The 17,887-nt window shown below is 36.9% G+C and overlaps 1 protein-coding gene across 2 annotated transcripts in view; it reads left to right on the forward strand.

Annotated features, from left to right (window-relative positions):
- COP1 (COP1 E3 ubiquitin ligase) overlaps window positions 1–17,887 on the forward strand; it is a 79,164-nt gene that overhangs the window by 22,884 nt on the left and 38,393 nt on the right. For both annotated transcript variants that reach the window (XM_060774409.2, XM_060774410.2), the window contains exons 7-12: window positions 1,590–1,649; window positions 2,728–2,804; window positions 3,830–3,887; window positions 8,240–8,354; window positions 10,512–10,647; window positions 15,116–15,259. In XM_060774409.2, coding sequence (XP_060630392.2) covers window positions 1,590–1,649; window positions 2,728–2,804; window positions 3,830–3,887; window positions 8,240–8,354; window positions 10,512–10,647; window positions 15,116–15,259 — 590 coding nt within the window. The remainder of the gene's footprint in view (window positions 1–1,589; window positions 1,650–2,727; window positions 2,805–3,829; window positions 3,888–8,239; window positions 8,355–10,511; window positions 10,648–15,115; window positions 15,260–17,887) is intronic.

Raw genomic sequence — 17,887 nt, forward strand, 5'->3', positions numbered from 1 at the left:
GAAGGGCTGTGACCTGTCCCTCTCTTTAAAAAGTTTGAGGACCCCTGCTCTAGATGGTTCAAGTCCAGGCTATTTTGCCAACCGCATCCCCTTGTACAAACCTACCCGAGCCCTGAGAACATCATAAGAGTCCCTTCTCTCAGTCCCACCTCCACCTCAAGCTCAGTTGGTGGGAACGAGAAAGCTGCCCTTTGACTCTGGAACTCTCTGCTCAGGGAAGCTAGTACGGCCCCTTCTCTGCTGTTCTTCTGGCAGGCTAAATCCTTTTTATCCAAACATCTTTTAAAGATGAAGGTGTTTTAAGATCCAGTTGTAGGGTGCTGTGGTTTTTAACTTTGAATATGTTTTGATGGATTTTAACTATGATCTTTTTAGTTCTGTTTGTGTTTAATTCTGTTTCAATGGTTGCATGTTTGTATATTTTAAATTGTATATGAGTGCTTTTATGTCCAGCCGCTTTGAATCCCCAAGGTATAAAGGTATAAAGAAATACAATAATAATAATAATAATAATAATGGGTATATTACTCCCACTTCCTGCTGTCTCGCCCCCATTTATAACTATGAGTCATTTGTAAGTTAGGTATTTGTAACTCAGGGACTGCCTGTACAAAAGTTTTTGAATCAACTGCTTTCTCTGTCCATTGATGTAAGGATGGGAAAGGAAGAATCCAGCCTGGTACCCTTTTTCTGACCCCCAAGACCCAATTTTCCCCCCCTCAAAATTCTGGTTAATCTTTCAGCCAAAAACCTACCCCAAACCACTATGAAAATTGACTATTGGAGGTTTTGCCATCTGTCTTTGTCTTCTGTTAGATATGTGATTGCTTATTGTAAACAAATCATTTTTCTGCGGCAGGCATCCTAATTATTTTTTTTTTTGCCTCGAGGCATTTTTGATGTATGGTGGCCTGAAAGTGAAACTATTGCAGGTGTTTTTTGTTTTTTTGTTTTGTTTTTGGGGTTTTTTTTTTTTTGCAAGATTTGTTCAGTGGGCTTTGTAACTATTGTCTTCCTCTGAGGCCAGGAGACTATGATTTGCCCAAGGTCACCCAGTAGGTTTCCATGGCTTCGAACCCTGCCCTCCCAGAGTCCTCCACCAACACTCAGATCATGTTGACACCCTTGATACTCTTGCAAGTTCTGAAATAATCAGTAATTATTGCGGAGTGAACTCTGTTTCAGTTGAGTTCAAGTTAATTATATTTTCTATTTTCCTAAAAGGAATGAATGGATGAATTGTTGGTGGCTAGATCATTATTTGGGGTATAATTGTTTTTAAAATCACTTACAAACCATGACTGTTACAATTCAGAACTCAACAGTAGAATGTAATAGTGTGCAATCAATTTATTAATGCTTCTTGGATAGATTTTTCCTGCTGATGATGCTCTTAATGTAGTTTATAATTCCAGTGTGCATCTCAGTATCGAATGTTTTGTACACAGTGGCATCTGGAATGTGTGGTTTTCTTACTTAGCATAACTGCCCACTCTCTTATAAAAGAAAATAAATTTATTCTAGTGGTAGTATTGCCAGTTCACATTGCTTTAGGTTTCTTTTGATCATTTATTTTTTTTCATCCACAGCAACTGGAACAGATCCAGAAGGAGCTGAGTGTTCTGGAAGAAGATATTAAACGGGTGGAGGTAAGGTACTCAGGTTTTTCACTTTTGTCAAACTCTCTGCCTGTTTGTGAGCTGCTTAGTTAAATTTATGGCATTTGCTTCAGGAAAGGAGAAAGTGAACAGATTAAATTCTCTGTTTAATCTGTCCGCTTGAATATGTGTGTTTTTTCCTGCTTGGGGGAGGGGGACACTTTTTGTGCCTTCACAATAGCTGGTTCATTTAAATAATCCATTATATGTTTGTGAGTGATTGAGAACTCCATAATTAAGTCATTTTCAAGACAACAGTCATATTAATCTACTATAGCACAAAAAGGTTGAAAGAGAGTGGGAAGAAAGGAATCTAGTAGCACCTTTGAGACAAAAACATATTTTATCATACTGTTTTGTGAATATCAATCCACTTTATCAGATTTAATGATGAGGTGAAAGTATAAGTGCAGGTTTAAAAGATGCATATTGTAATTCTGGCCATAAATCTTCAAAAGAGCTATGTAAGGTCTTTGAAGATTTACAGCCTGGTCACAATGTGTCTTCCTGAATCTTATTACATTCTATCCCATTTCTCCAACTTATGCTTTTAAACCTATGACTTCAATATTGCTTCATCAATGCATCCACTAAAGTAGATTGTTACTCGATAAAGTTCATGGTAAAATATAAATGCATTAGTCTGAAAGGTAATAATCATAATCATAATAATACATTTTATTTCTTACCCACCTCCTGCAAATTTCATCAAAAATGCTGAGCTGTAAATGAAATATATAACTTTTATCTCAGAGTTCCTGTCTTAAAATAATTTTGCTAATGGGTTAACATTTAGACTTTTTGAGAGGTAGTAGCTGACTTTCTCTTTTTTGACTGATTTGAATATCCTTAGAAAATGTTGAGAATGTTTTGCTAATGTATCTGAATTGAAATGATAATACTACTACTAATAATAATAATTAGATGAAGAAGAAAATGGCAACTTTATTTATATTCCGCCCTATCTCCCTGAATGGAAATAAAAATTGAGTAAAGTGATATGATCTTGAGGGTCCATGTTGTTAATGTGAGATAAAAATATTCCAATGTGATTGTGTATATTTTCCAGGAAATGAGCGGTTTGTATTCACCTGTCAGTGAAGATAGCACTGTTCCTCAGTTTGAAGCTCCCTCACCTTCACCCAGGTACTCATCTATCAGATGCAAAACTTGCCCTGCTCTTTATCTTCTCTCCCCTGAATCCAACATTCCACATGTAATGTTTTGCTAATGTTTCTGATAGAAATTATTGTTTGTTCATAAGTGGTGTTTGGTGGGTTACATATCCCAGTGTCCTCATTTGAAATGAGAGTTAATACAGATGGTGACACCATTATATTTGTTCATGTGTGTTTGCACATGTATAACAGTGGGGGGGTAGATAATGAAGGGGGTAGAATGCCAAGAAAGAAGAGTCAGAATAACCAGATACAAAAGAGAACTGAGTGACCCCTATAGCTGTAAAAACTGAGTGGAAGAGGGAATGTTGCCAGGCGCATGTGCATAAGACTTTTAGGAGCACTCCAGGGGGTCTGATATGCTATCAAGGGTGGTCTGTCCATGTTAGGGCCCTTCCACACAGCCATATAGCCCAGAATATCAAGGGAGAAAATTCCACAATATCGGTTTTGAACTGGAATATATGGCAGTGTGGACTCAGATAACGCAATTCAAAACAGATGTTGTGGGATTTTCTGCCTAGATATTCTGGGTTATATGGCTGTGTGGAAGGGTCCTCTGTAGTAGTAATCTACCATTAGTCATGGTTAGCTGGTGCGGGTCCCCCAAATTCAGACCCTTTCCAGTCATCCTATGTGTCCTTAACTTCATCAAAGTTTTAGAAAATTTTCTTGCATAGTTTAGCTTGGTTTTGAAATATTAAAAGTCTTTCTCCCTGCCCCAGGAATTGTTTTTATTTCAAGCAAATCTTTTTAAAAATCTGCCAGTGCCACAAAAAAGCTCCTGTCAAAGTAGTTGTCCAGCCTGCTTCTTATTGTGACTAGTCAAAGCTGGCTAAACCTGGGGAAACAGGATGTAACACTGCCCCCACACTTTCAGATTAACATTGTAGTATTACTTACTTTAAGCTTATCATCTGTGTTTTGTTATAGCAGTTTTAAAAACAAATTTTGTTGATGTATTTACACAGATACTCCTCTTTATTTTTACAGTAGCATTATTGATTCTACAGAATACAGCCAGCCTCCAGGATTCAGTGGCAGTTCCCAGGTAACAAAAAACAAAAACCTGTGGTATGTGAAGACATGGAACATAAAGTCTTCATTTTTCAGGAGCTTACTCTAGCTACTTCTAATATTTTCAAGGATGTGTCATAGTTAGTTTATGGTTTTAACACCTGTACAAGTTGGTAAAGCTTGAAGCATGTAAGGGCCAGAAATGTTGGGTCGGAGTCTGTTCTCAGATCTGTTTTTTTGAGATTAACAGTGACCTCAGAGAACTCAGTTCCTGTCTGAATCTTGATGTATGGAGTGAAGTAGGGGAGTGTAGATCTGCCATTTCTCAAGCTAATTATCCTATGGGATGCAAATACCATATTTACTCGAGTATAAGTCACCATTAAATGTAGTGCACACCTCAATTTTGAAGGTGTGCATTACAAAAAAGGATTTGCCATCGAATGTAATGCTTCATGTCCCCTCACTCAACTGGGCTCATTCTTGAGACCTTCAAAACCGAGAAGAAGGTTGGTAGTTGCTTACTCCCTACTCTCTTGCTTGCTCTTGACTGGCACAGCCACTGCTATCACCTCCTCCTCCTCATCATCTTGTGTTTGGTTGATCACTCATGCATCAGCCATCTTGCCTCACCCAGTTCAACTTCTTACCTCAACGCAGCAGCTTGAGAGCTCATTTGGCAGGCAAGGGGAAGTTGCACCTTTCCATGAAGCCAGGCTATTGAGCTTTTGGATTGAGGAGAGGAAGAGGGAGGAGGTGACAGCAGCGACTGCAAGGAACCTGTATCCCTCAGGACAACGTGAGCAGGAAAGTGAGGTTTGCATGTGTGATTCTAACACACCATAGAATCTAATATGCACCTTAATTCAGCCCAAAAAGGTGTGCATTGGATTCAAGTAAATATGGTATGTATGTGTTTGCCTATAGGACAAATAGCAGCTGAGGGGGAAGAAGCTTTTCCACTGAAAAGAAATGTATTTATTTATTTATGTCACTTTTATCCCGCCCATATCAGCCCGAAGGTGACTCAGCGCAGCGTACAAATCGGCACAATTAGATGCCATATAAAAATACATACATCGGTTAAAAGTAAAAAAAAAATCACATTACAATACATTTTAAAACCATAAAAGCAATAACAATAAAAATTATAAAGACTATGTCTTCTTGTTCAAATCCTCAACCGTTCCATCGTCTTAGCTGTTCCTAGTTCATATTCCAATTTGAGTTTATCTGGTCATGCTGAAGTTCCAAACACTTGCTCAAAGAACCAGGTTTTCACTCTTTTTAGCTGTCCCCATGGTGGGTGCTAAAGTTATGATTCAACTGCTCCTTTCTGTGTTGTTGTTAATCTATTAAAATCCTTTAGCAGATCCTCTTTCATTTAGTTTGGGCCCAGTAGACTGCTTTATTGTGGGTAGTGAATATTATTCATTTTACAAATACAATAATTAACAAGATACACAAACAAGGGAGTGGACAAATCAAGGTAAGATGTGAAAGAAAATAGTCATTGCCATGTTAATTTGACCAAATACATGTCGTGACATTCGGTAAAAGCTTGAAAGGCAGCTCCATTTTTTTTTGGTTAGGACGCAAAAGCATCTTCAGTACATCTATGTGAAAGACACCTTCACTGAAAGTCCTCTGAAGTTTATGTACTTTTAATGTAGGGTTATATTTATATCTTTATTTTGTGTTTTATGCTTCTAATGTTTGTTAAGTTTTCTGTGACTGTATCAACACTTTAACTTAGAGGAATCCAAGGGTTGATCTGATTGTCTATTTTATGTTGATAGGAATCATTAGAGTTACATCTTGAGTTGAAAGAAGTCTTTAGCACATATCATGAGAAGATGTAATCTTATTGAATGCTGCTGATGATTATTTTATATATAAAAAAGAGACCCAAAGCAGCTAACAATACTAAAAACAATACCGTATACAATTTAAAAACTAAAACATATAAACACTAAAGTAGAATTAAACATAGGACTATTAAAAATAATTAGTTAAAACCGCTAAAAGTATTAAAAACTGATCAAAATACATAAAACACTGCAAGTCGCTTCTGGTGTGAGAGAATTGGCCGTCGGCAAGGACATTGCCCAGGGAACTCCTGGATGATTTGATGGTTTTTTATCATCCTTGTGGGAGGCTTCTCTCATGTCCCCGCATGAGGAGCAGGAGCTGATAGAGGGAGCTCATCCGCCTCTCCCCGGATTCGAACCTGCGACCTGTCGGTCTTCAGTCCTGCCGGCACAGGGGTTTAACCCACTGCGCCACCGGGGGCTCATAAAACACTACTCAACACCCACTGTCTCGGTCTTAAAAAAAAATCTTCTTTAAAAGCTTCTCTGAATAGAAAGGTTTTGGCCTGCCACCAGAAGGACAGGAAGGTAGAACGGCATTTTGTCTTGACTAAGTAAGGAGTCAAGGGGCAGCCACTGAGATGGCATCCCCACCAAACATGCTTGCGCTGTTGATGAAACTGACAAAAGGGCTTCTCCTGAGATTCTCAGAGCCCAAGCAGGTTCAGCAAGAGAAATATGATCTGCCAAATAGGGCCATAATTCTGGGCCATGTAGGACTTTTTAGGTGATAACCAACCTTGTGCATTGTGCCCGGAAACATACTGGTAGCCAGTGGAGCTGTTGCAACAGGGGAGTTCTTTGCTCCATGTAGCCAGCCCTGGGTTAGCAATCTGGCCACAGCTCATTGGATCAGCAGTTTCCAAACACATCAAAGATAACCCCAAGTAGAGTATGTTACAATAACACAAACAGGATGTAATTAAGGCATGTACCAACATGGCCAGATCTGTTGTCTCAAGGAACAGGCGCAGCTGGCACACCAGTTTTAAATGTTCAAAGGCACCCCCTAGACCCGTAGAAACCTGGGCCTCCAGGTTCAGCGCCAAGTCTAGGAGTATCCCCAAGCTGTAGACTTGGGTTTTCAGAGGGAGTGTAACCCCATCAAGCCCAGACTGAATCCCTATTCCCTGATCTTTCTTTGACTGGCCAGCAACACCTCTGTCATGTTTGGATCAAGTTTCAATTTGTTTGCTCTCATCTCGTCAATTACTACTGAAATATAGCTTGCAATTCTGCAGCATGTGATTGCAATTTTTTTTTGCATAAGAAAGCATAAAAAGTTTTAGCTTGTGAAGAAAATGTATACATAAACACCATACATAACTCAGAACTCTCTAGGATTTTAAAAGGTAATGCAAATGAGTCCCAGAGTTGTAACTAATGGTTTAAATCTTGGTCCATATGGGTTCATATACTTTCTGGAAAACATGCAGGTCTTGCTGTATTTTCCCCCTCCTATTTGAATCATGTAACATAAAACTGCTAGACTTTTCTGCAGAATTCTTTTGAATTTAATCCTTTGGGTTATAAGACTAGAAAAATTGTGTTTTTATACACAACCCTGCATTTATAAAATCAGGTTTGCATTGACAGAAATTTTATGAAGCTGGATATAGTATCATTTGACTGCCAAATCAGTATTGCATTGTTCACACTTGACCAGTTTGAGATGAATGGTTTTGTAATTATTGTGATGCAGACAATACTCAATTGACAATACTTGGTGAATATGCACCTAATCTTAGTTTCTGCTAAATAAAAAGATGTTAAGGATACAAGCCCCTTTAAATGCATAAAAAGTTCTCAAGTTAGGAAATAATACTCTTGAATATATAATTTAAATTAACTGTCATTCTTGAAGGTATTTTAAAGTAGAGGTATACAACAAAAATACGTTCCAGGTCATTTATTTTTTATCACTATTCTCAGATTAGAGAGCTGGATGCCTTTTCTTTTTTCTGAAGTAATGGAGAACTTAAAGTTTCTGTTTTATCAATTGATTTGAATACTTAAGACACTTTGTGACACTTACCTTCTGAGTCATGCCTGTGGAATTATTATGTATCTGCTGCATTTCCTTCGAACAAAAATGAGTATTGCAGATGAGTAATTCTTGGTCTGTAGATCACATGGGAGAATCAGAAAAGGAATTCAGAAATATCACTGTTGACTATATTGTCAAAGGCTTTCATGGCCAGAATCATTGGGTTGCTGTAGGTTTTTTGGGCTGTATGGCCATGTTCCAGAAGCATTATCTCCTGGCATTTCACCTGCATCTATGGCAGGCATCCTCAGAGGTCATCTGCCATATATGCAGGTGAAATGTCAGGAGGGAATGCTTCTGGAATATGGCCATACAGCCCGAATATCACTGTTGGTTTTGATGTTTTTCATATCTGAAATGCATAGCCTTTGTTTGCACAATGGCCACTAGTATCTGCTTTGGAAGTATTGTACATGTCTTCGCATTGATTTTACATACTGATTCTCCTCTCTCCGCAATTCATTTCAGACTAAGAAACAACCATGGTATAACAGTACGTTAGCATCAAGGCGAAAGAGACTTACAGCTCATTTTGAAGATTTGGAGCAATGCTATTTTTCTACCAGGATGACTCGAGTATCAGGTAGAATATATCTTAGCTACTAAATGAGGTGCTATGCTTTTATCATGCATCCATTTCCTGGTTTCATTCACCCAGAATCCACCATGGCAGTTTACCATACACTGAGGATAGTAAAACATTTCCTAAATGAACAAGAAAAGATACACACAACTGTAACTCCACTCTGTTTTCTTGTTTTTAGTTTTGTCTGACTTCTAACATTATTGTTACTCTGATTTTTATTTGAATCTGTTCTTGATCATCACTTCCCTCTCTGTCGCCAAACACTTTTTTTGATTCCTCCCTCAGGTTTTGTTCCTAGTATTTAACTTCTCTCAAAGACATACATGTTGCTTCCCCCCCCCCCCCCGCCCCCCTTTGCCTTCTTTAATATCTTCTTCTTCTCTGCTTTGACTGCTGCAGTTTTCCTTTACCCTCTTTTGATGTTTATTACATGTTAGGGTCACCCAAAGGTTCATATGGAATCGTCATGGAATAAAAATGTCAAAAAAATCCCCAGTTCTATCCTCCATATCTTCCTTTCCACTTCTGCAATTCTTCTCCTGTAATTTACACTTACATATAGTAGCTGTCCTTGATTTCCTACTCAAACTATATGTCCTTTTTGCATTTATTGTACATTCCTTCCCTTAATTTCAAAATTATCAGAAATGTTTCCCTCTTTTATTTGCTCCTCCAGTAGCACCCCTCACATGGCCCTTGCTTCTATGACTGTGTGCTACTCTGATTATCACTGTTTTAAATAATTTTCTTTAAACTTGAAACTAGGGACAAATCAACCAGATTTTTTAGCAGCTGCAAATAATTTCTGACCAGAATGAATTCTAGAAGTGTGTGATGTGGGGTCATCCACCAATACATTTTATTCATATTTTATAGATGGCTTTGAGATTAAATGTATTGTAGTGATAGCTACAGTATTAAAACTTTAACATTGCTTTGTAGAATCAATACAACTGGCTCTTTCTCAGACACTTGTTTTGTAGAAAAACTGCCTGCAAGCAGTTACATGATAAAAATGGGTTTTACTTCAAACTGGTTTGATTTTCATATAATGATTATAGTTTTAGATTAATTTTAGGGGGATGATTTATTTATTTACTGTATTTATGTACTGCCTTTCTCAGCCTAATGGAGGGATGATGATTATGATGATATTATTATTATTATTATTATTATTATTATTATTAAGTTTTATTTGTACCCTGCCCTCTTTCCCCGAAGGGACTCGGGTCAGCTTACAAAAACCAACAGATACAGAAAATAATATAAGCAATAGACAATAAAAACAATAAACAAATATCACTTTATACAATTAAAATGGCACAGTAGTATAAACATTAATAAATAACAGTTTAAAAACTATTTGCCCTCTAAAAACAATAAAAATATAAACCCTGTTTAAACCAGTCAGTTCCTGTTATCAAGATATCCAGCATTATTATTAACGTTCTAATGGTTATTCAAGTCCTTTCCAATAATTAGGTAATACTCTAGCCATTATCAAAAAGCTGCTTAAATAGCCAGGTTTTCAACTCCTTCCTAAAGGTTAGAAGAGTGGGTGCTTACCTTATTTTCTTGGGGAGAGCATTCCAGAGTCAGGGGGCCACTACTGAGAGGGCCACTACTTGGAAGTCCTCCTCCCTCCCACTAACCTTGCATGTGAAGGAGGTGGGATCGAGAGGAGGGTGTCCCCAGCTGATCTTAAGTCCTGAACAGGTTCATAAGGAGAGATGCAGTCATGTAAATAGGCAGGACCCGAGCTATATAGGGATATCCTGATCTGTATCTTTTTTAAAAATAGCTGAGTGATAGAATCCCATCTCCCCCAAATGAGGTACTGATTAGTCTTGTAAACTGGTCTTATGCATATTGAAAAGCTTGCTGTGTATATATTATTCATGTATCCTGCCTCTGAATTAAGTTAATACACAGTGACATATATCAGAACACGAAAAGACATTGATAAATAGCATAAATGACCTTTCCTAACATAACCTTACTGATTTAAATATTTGTCTTTGTATTTAATTGAGATAAAAACTGAGAATGATAAGAAATCACTGGTCATTGGAACAAAACTGAGAGGTTATGTTTTGTAATATTTTTCTTTTGGTTGTGGTCTTTAAAAGGCTCATTTCTCGCTACTTTTTCTAGATGACAGCAGAACCTCAAGCCAGTTGGATGAATTTCAGGAGTGCCTTTCCAAATTCACTCGCTACAATTCTGTCCGACCTCTGGCAACACTGTCTTACGCTAGTGACCTCTACAATGGATCCAGTATAGTATCCAGGTAATAAGATGGGTATCATAGAAATACTAAATATTTTAGGAATGTTTGAAAAGCTAAATATCTGTAAAAGTCTTTTACTTGCAGTGCTTATCTGGTTTCAAAACTTTGATTAGATTAATATTATCCACAGGTTGTTTTCTAAAAGTTAGTTAATTCACTCTCAACAATTAGTGTGGCCCACACTTGCTTATATGATTTCTTACCAGTATCCTAATCTAAATTCTGAAATGATCAATTGAGAACTTTAAAATCTGGAAATCTAGTTTGAATCCATTTTTATATTACTTAATCTATCCTAAGTTTTGTGTTGTACATTAATATAACCAGATAGGCCCTACAATGAAATATTGCAATATTACATTCTGTTGTTCAGTTTTTTGGCAAACCACCTGTGTTCTTTTTATGGTATTCGATCCATATTTTTGTACTACAGGTGTTGATGGTTCCCTAAATATGCTGTTATCTCCCTTTTGTATGTAAATTATGCTTTTTTACTTGAGCAATGACAGGAGAATTCACTTGGTATTCATATATATGCTGTTCACATTTCTATTTAATGCTGTGTCTGAGTAGCACTAGATTTGTGAAGTTCTTGCTCCAACTTGTTGATGGGATCCTGATATTTGTGTAGGTGAAAGTACACTTTCCACTCAAGAATACTTGTCTGAATAACAGAATGGTTCTAAAGTGGTATTTTCAACTTTTGCAGTCATTGCTCGGATTTTTATGATTTGGAGAGTAAAGACATAGAGGACCGTAGTTGAGATTTGTGCTCTAAAACATACATTCTAATTAACAGAATTGGCTTGACAAAGTAAAATTCTTGTACCATGTTCTGGTATATTCTTCTTGTGTGAAACAGTTGTTATATGAGGCTTTTATTGAGGCTGTTTATAGTTCTGTATTGACTTAGAAGATGGCTACATTATGTATGCTTCAGTGAGTTTTAATTTTTCAGAAACACATTTGCATACTGTGATTTTGGGAAGTTAATAAAAGAAAGTTATTGCGCTGCCAGTAGGATTCTTTTATTTAGCTTTAGCTGGTAATTTGTAGCTCCTGTTATTTTTGAGATGGCATCTCTTATTAAAACTGTTAATGCTTGAAAGGAGTCTCCTTTTGTAAATATTTATATGACAGTTTTAATTTAAACTTAATTTGTAGCCAGTTTAAAAACATGCTTCAGAAGTTGATTAAAATTTTGTGGAGGTTATCATTTTCATTCTGAAGAAATAAACTTGTGCTTGTTTGTTTAGTTTATCTATTTGCAAAAAAAAAAAACCCTAAATAAAATCCAAATCTGACTGAAGTCTCAATGTTTTGTGTGCCGTGTGCTAAAAAAAAGTATTTTCAAGGAAACCAAGTTTTGTATCAAAAAAAATTAATTCTGCTTAGGCAAACTTGCATAATTTATCTTGTTTTGTATAACATCGAGCATACCTCTTTTTTGGTAATTTACTTTTTTTTTACAACCTTGGCTTATATTTCTTGAGATACAGAGTGTGATATTGGTCAGTGGACAGTAATTGACCTATTTTTCCACCTCAGCTGCTACCCTCCCTTTCTGTTCTATGTATTGCTAGAATAAATGAAATTACAATACCCTACAATACAGTATTGTATACTTGGGACTGCTAAATGGACAAATAAATTATTCCTAGAGGAAATCAAGCCTGAATTCTCCCTAGGAACCGAGCTGACAAAACTCAGACTATGTGTTGTTGAAGGCTGGAAGCACTGGGTTGCTGTGAGTTTTTCGGGCTGTATGGCCATGCTACTCACAGCAACCCAAGACTGTTGTATTTTGGATATAAGATCAGGAGACCTGATTCACAAGAAAAGATGCAGAGCAAGGTAGAAGGCAACCAGAAAAAGAAGATTATTATTAGTTCTTTTTTATTATTTGCAGGATTTATATTCCGCCCTTCTCACCCCAAAGGGGATTCAGAGCAGATTACAGAACACATACACGGCAAACATTCAATGCCGTTAAACAGACAGGGCAGACAACAAATACAGGTATTATGTCAGCTTTGATGTCCTGGAGGTTGTGCTTCTGTTGTAGCCACAGAGGAAGGCCATTCAGTTCAATTTATTGTTTCAAACTCATTGGGCTTTTTGTCATAAAATACTAATTGAGACTTATTTTAAAGAACAAAATGTGTACCACCAATAAGCACATAGACTCTTCTCTTCCCTTGTTTGTAGTTTTGGTCTTCTGACCTACAAGTAAAAAAATGAAATTGATTGGTAGTCATGTTCGTCAGCATGTTTTTAAAATAATTGTGACTGTCCATTGGCTTTTAAATGCAAATTAAATGTTGATTTAGTGATGGCAAGTTATTTATTATTAAGAAGCATCTATTGTAACTAATCAAAATGTGTACATGACAAAATAGTAGTAACAAATAGTAAAATAAATCTCAGGTAAGGAAGTCTTTTCTGATAACCTGTTATTTTACTAGACATAGTAAAGTTTCTCTTTCAGCAACGGAAGTCTGAGGGTGTAAAATGAATCTCAGTCGATGAATAGCTGGCATGAGTTTAGTTATTGTATAGTGAAATCCACAGGGCAACAAAATAATAGCTGACACAGCATTTCAATTAGGTTTGTGGTACAAATCAATCCTTTGTGGTGGAATAGGTTCCTGGTTGTAAAAACCCTTTCTTTTTTTTTAGAATTGACAGGCAGCACACTACAAAGCAATCAAGTGCACCACAAAATGCAATTCCACTGGGAACCCTTTTACAAATTAATCCTGAAAGCATACTTTTTTCTTAATTTTCCCCTGAAATGGCACTGAACCATAATCATTATTATTTCTGCATGGCATTTATCTGTACTTCAAAAAGGACACCATTCATCTTCTAGATCATGGCCCAGAGAACAAGTATTTCAACAGAGATTAACACCCGGGGGTTGTGGGCATCTGCATAAGAAAATAATTATGCAGCATTTTACATCCTGGACCAATGATAGTAGTATTGGGATTTGGATCTTTGCAGGATTTATTGGCAAACGTTTGTCTCTGGACTCTGCCAGCTCTAGCTGAGGTTTTAAGAAACTTTTATGCTTTGCTTACTCCACAGATGTTTTTGAAAAAATATTCCGACAGTCTCTGAAATATTTATGAAGGATCTTGTCGACTTTGACACTCTTCACTTTCAAAAAGTAAATAGTATACCAGCCCTTTAAAGGGCTGGTATTTCTGCCTATATCAGCAATATTTCGTTCTTAAGAATTCAGTTCAGTATTGTGAAGAGTAGAGGTGCCAGGGTCATGTCAAATTATATAGATTAAAGCATCCACTATTTTTTCTTTGGGCAAAGTGCAGCTTAGGAGGCTAGATGAACCTGATAAGGATTGATGGATCTAGATTCCACATGATTATTTTAGAGTCCTTTGTGCTTCAGATTTGTTGATATGTGCTTTCTAGCCATTTCTTAATTATGGTAATCCTATTGTGGAGCATTCTTGGCTAAACGTGTTCAGAGGGGGGTTTGCCCCTGCCTTCCTTTGAGGCTGAGAGAGTGTGGCTTGCCCAGGATCAGTCAATGATTGAACAGGGATTTGAACCCTGGTGTCACAGTGACCTATTTAACACTCAAACCTCAACACCAGACTGGCTCTCCTGCTTGAAATATGTGATCTTGTACAGATTCTTGTCATTGAACATTGAAACTGTAAGAGCTGTTCAACAGTGGAAATGTCTGCCTCGGAATGTGGTGGAAGCTCCTGCTTTGGATGCTTTTAAACAGAGGCTGGATGACTATCTGTCAGGGGTGTTTTGATTATGCTTTTCATGCATGGCAGAAGGTTGGACTGGATGGCCCATGTGGTCTCTTCCAACGCTATGACTCTGTAAAATTGGGGAAATTGCCATCTCAGTGAAGGAGATACTGATTAATTTTTTAATGTCAGAGGAAGTAATAGAATGCCCCAATTTTGGCATAGAACAACTTTGCAGTTTTTACCAGAGTCCTTTGAAGGGGTATCATGTAAACATCACTGCAGTAATACACTGTTACTCATATTTCACTTTGTGTGACACAGCACAATACTTTATGTTTATCTCGCTACCAGTGGCCAAGTCACACTTTCTCAACCTCAATAAAAGGCCATGGCAAACACTCTTTGCTGAGAAAATACCTAATAGTTTTGCTCTATGTTGTCCATAAGTTAAAATGACTTGAAGGCACACAACATATTATTTCTTCACTAGTTAAACCTCCGTAACTCTACTCATTTGTGAGAAGTGATTTCCTAAGAAGGGATATAAGTGAAAAGAATATTTTGCACAAAGCAATTTTGATGAATACTATTTCTGAGGAATTTTGATGAAAATGTATGTGATAACAGCAAAGCCATCAACCAGCTCCCATTTCCCATTTAATAACTTACACATGTATTCTTTTCTTCCTTCCTTCCTTCCTTTCTTCCTGCCTTTCTGTGATCTTTGTTTCTTAGTATTGAATTTGACCGGGATTGTGACTATTTTGCCATTGCTGGAGTGACCAAGAAGATTAAAGTTTATGAATATGGCACAGTCATTCAGGATGCAGTTGACATTCATTACCCTGAAAATGAAATGACATGCAATTCCAAAATCAGGTATGTATTGCAGCTTAGTGGTTTTGTGGATATGTCACCCCATGTCCATTATTGGGAATCTCTTATTAGTCAGCTCAGTGAATTTGTACACTCAAAGGAACTGTTGAATTATGACTGTTAGAAACAAATGAAAGAGCCCATGCCTCAGGTTCTTATGCCAAAGTGCCAGTTCTTTTGCTACCAAAATGGGTATTCATGCATGAATTGATAACATTGCCATAGTTTGGTTCTCATAGTTGTTTTGGCCTACAACTCCCAGAAATCCCAGCAGTTTACCAGGTGTTAGGATTTCTTGGAGTTGAAGGCCAAAACATCTGGGGACTCACAGGTTGAGAACCACTGATTTGGAGAGATCTTGGCACAGGGACAGGCTACTCCTATTCTTGGCCATGTTTGAACTGCTCTAAACTATTGACCATGTTCTGAATTGTTTCTTTTGGTTTGGGTGTGACATAGGACTGTAAAATAACTTACTTATAAATGCAAGTAAGGGAAAGGGGTTTTCATAGCATCTTTCACTCATTTCAAATCTAGCACATATAAATGGCATTGCCCGGATGTTGGAGGGCTGCTACCTGGCTGCTTTCTCCATTCTCTACCTCCTGTCCATGTTCACCTGGCCCTCAGAAAAGACCTCCCTCAAGTGTCTCCATAACCCTCTAATCGGCTCTCTTTGTTTATTGTTTTCTTTCTTGTGATGTATCCTTTCTATCTGTATATTTCCTCTTCTGGTTCCTTCTGAGCACCGCATACATGTTTTGTTAGTTTAAAGGGCCCTGCCCCCCAAAAGGCTGATTTTGAAATTTGAACCTCACAATTATTTTAAGTTGGAGAATGAAGGGTACCTGTACCATGTTCAGTCCAGATTCATCATACCGTGTAGGCACCTTTGTGGTACAAACCAACCAACCAGCAAACATACATACTTTGAGATATCTGAATCCAATTTGTGTATGTTTATGCTGTCAAGTGTTTATAGTAGCCGTGAGTTGCTACTATAATGTGAAGGCTTTCCTTATTTTATATATTTATATTTCTATTCATTTCTTTATTGAACTTACACCTCATCTTTCTGTATTTTTTGTATTTCAGCTGTATTTTCCTGAAATTGCTAAATACCTGGATTAGCCTGAACATGTTATATAAACAAAATGATATCTTGATGCAAAACAGCTTGTGTAAAACACCTTCTAGGCTTTTTTTTGTTGATGTAATGAAAGCAGCGCTGTAAGCTCTCTAAATAAATTGTTTTCCAATTAAAAATTCACTCCACATTTAGCTGATAAAAGAAAGATCAATAAGTATAAATGAAGGTGCTTTGTTTATTGTGGTAATTGGATTTAAAATAAAAATTAGTATTAAAAGTTTATGTTGTGTGAAAAACTTAAATAGGCGTTAATGGGCCTCTTAGAAATTAGGTAGTATATTTTAAATGTGCTGTTCAGATATTTAGACAATACACTGGCCTACATCTTAGCTACACTTGAGCTGTACAACAAGTTGTTGGCCCTCTTTCTAAGGAGCCCAGCATTTCTCTTTTGGAGAACTGCATCCTGTCTCCTCTTCCTAATGTTCAGACTGCAAACAGCTTCCCTTTCATTGCTCTGATTTTTGTAGAAGGACAGAAAATCTGTAACTGAGATACTGTTCCTTAGAACACAATCTAGTGGGTAAGAATGTTTTATCTGTTGTTTCTTCCTTCCACTCATGAAGTGGTTGGTGAGAGGAGGAACTTTAAGCGAAGTTATTGTAAATTTACAAATCACCTTTCTGTAGTCAGACTAGCAGTCTGTCTGACCTGTAACTCTCTACTCTGTCTTAAAGTTACTCTCCCAAGATCCCAGGTAGTTCTTTACTTTGCCTATTTCTTTGCTGACTGATGATTCCAGGGAATGCAACTAGATTTTTCTGAGTTTTGCAACAACAACAACAAAAAGTACCACTGAACAATAGCCTTCTACCCCTTTTGGTTGTTTCATAGCTCAACCAACCTTTTTTCCTGACTTCATCAAAATTACAGAGTCTTGTTTAAAATATTGTTTTTATAGACATTCAAATGGTAGGAACAAAAGAGTTAACAGAGGACAACTCTCTATTTTAAGGAGAGAATTGATGAGCACATATGAAAAGTCAAGGCAAATTAAGAGCTTCATGTGCTGATAGATGATCACTTTATTTGTTTAGAAAGCCCAAAGCATTTTGGCCTTCTATAAGGGCTGCACCAAAAATACAAATATAGTTCCATTTAATAGTAACAACATTAACAAGGAGAATACAAATATAGTTCCATTTAATATAGAACAAGGACAATACAAAATTAGTTATTTTCTCTAAAAGCATAGATTACACTATTCTTCATAACACAGTGTATATACATACCTTTACACAGACATTTCTGGTGTTGTATAATACACTCTCCACAGAAATTGACCGTCGAACAAAAAGAACCAGAGACAATCAAGTCTGGATACTTATGTATGGATCCAGGTAATCAGAAAATGACTAGTTAGGGTTTTTTTACAGTATTTGAATGTAGATTAATATAAACCTAAATAAGTAGGAGTACATTATTTAAAAATGAACAGAGAAAATTTCATTAACTAGCCAACATATTTATGTATTTATTTC

This window comes from Anolis sagrei, chromosome 4 (assembly GCF_037176765.1).
Source record: "Anolis sagrei isolate rAnoSag1 chromosome 4, rAnoSag1.mat, whole genome shotgun sequence".
Lineage (NCBI taxonomy): Eukaryota > Metazoa > Chordata > Lepidosauria > Squamata > Dactyloidae > Anolis > Anolis sagrei.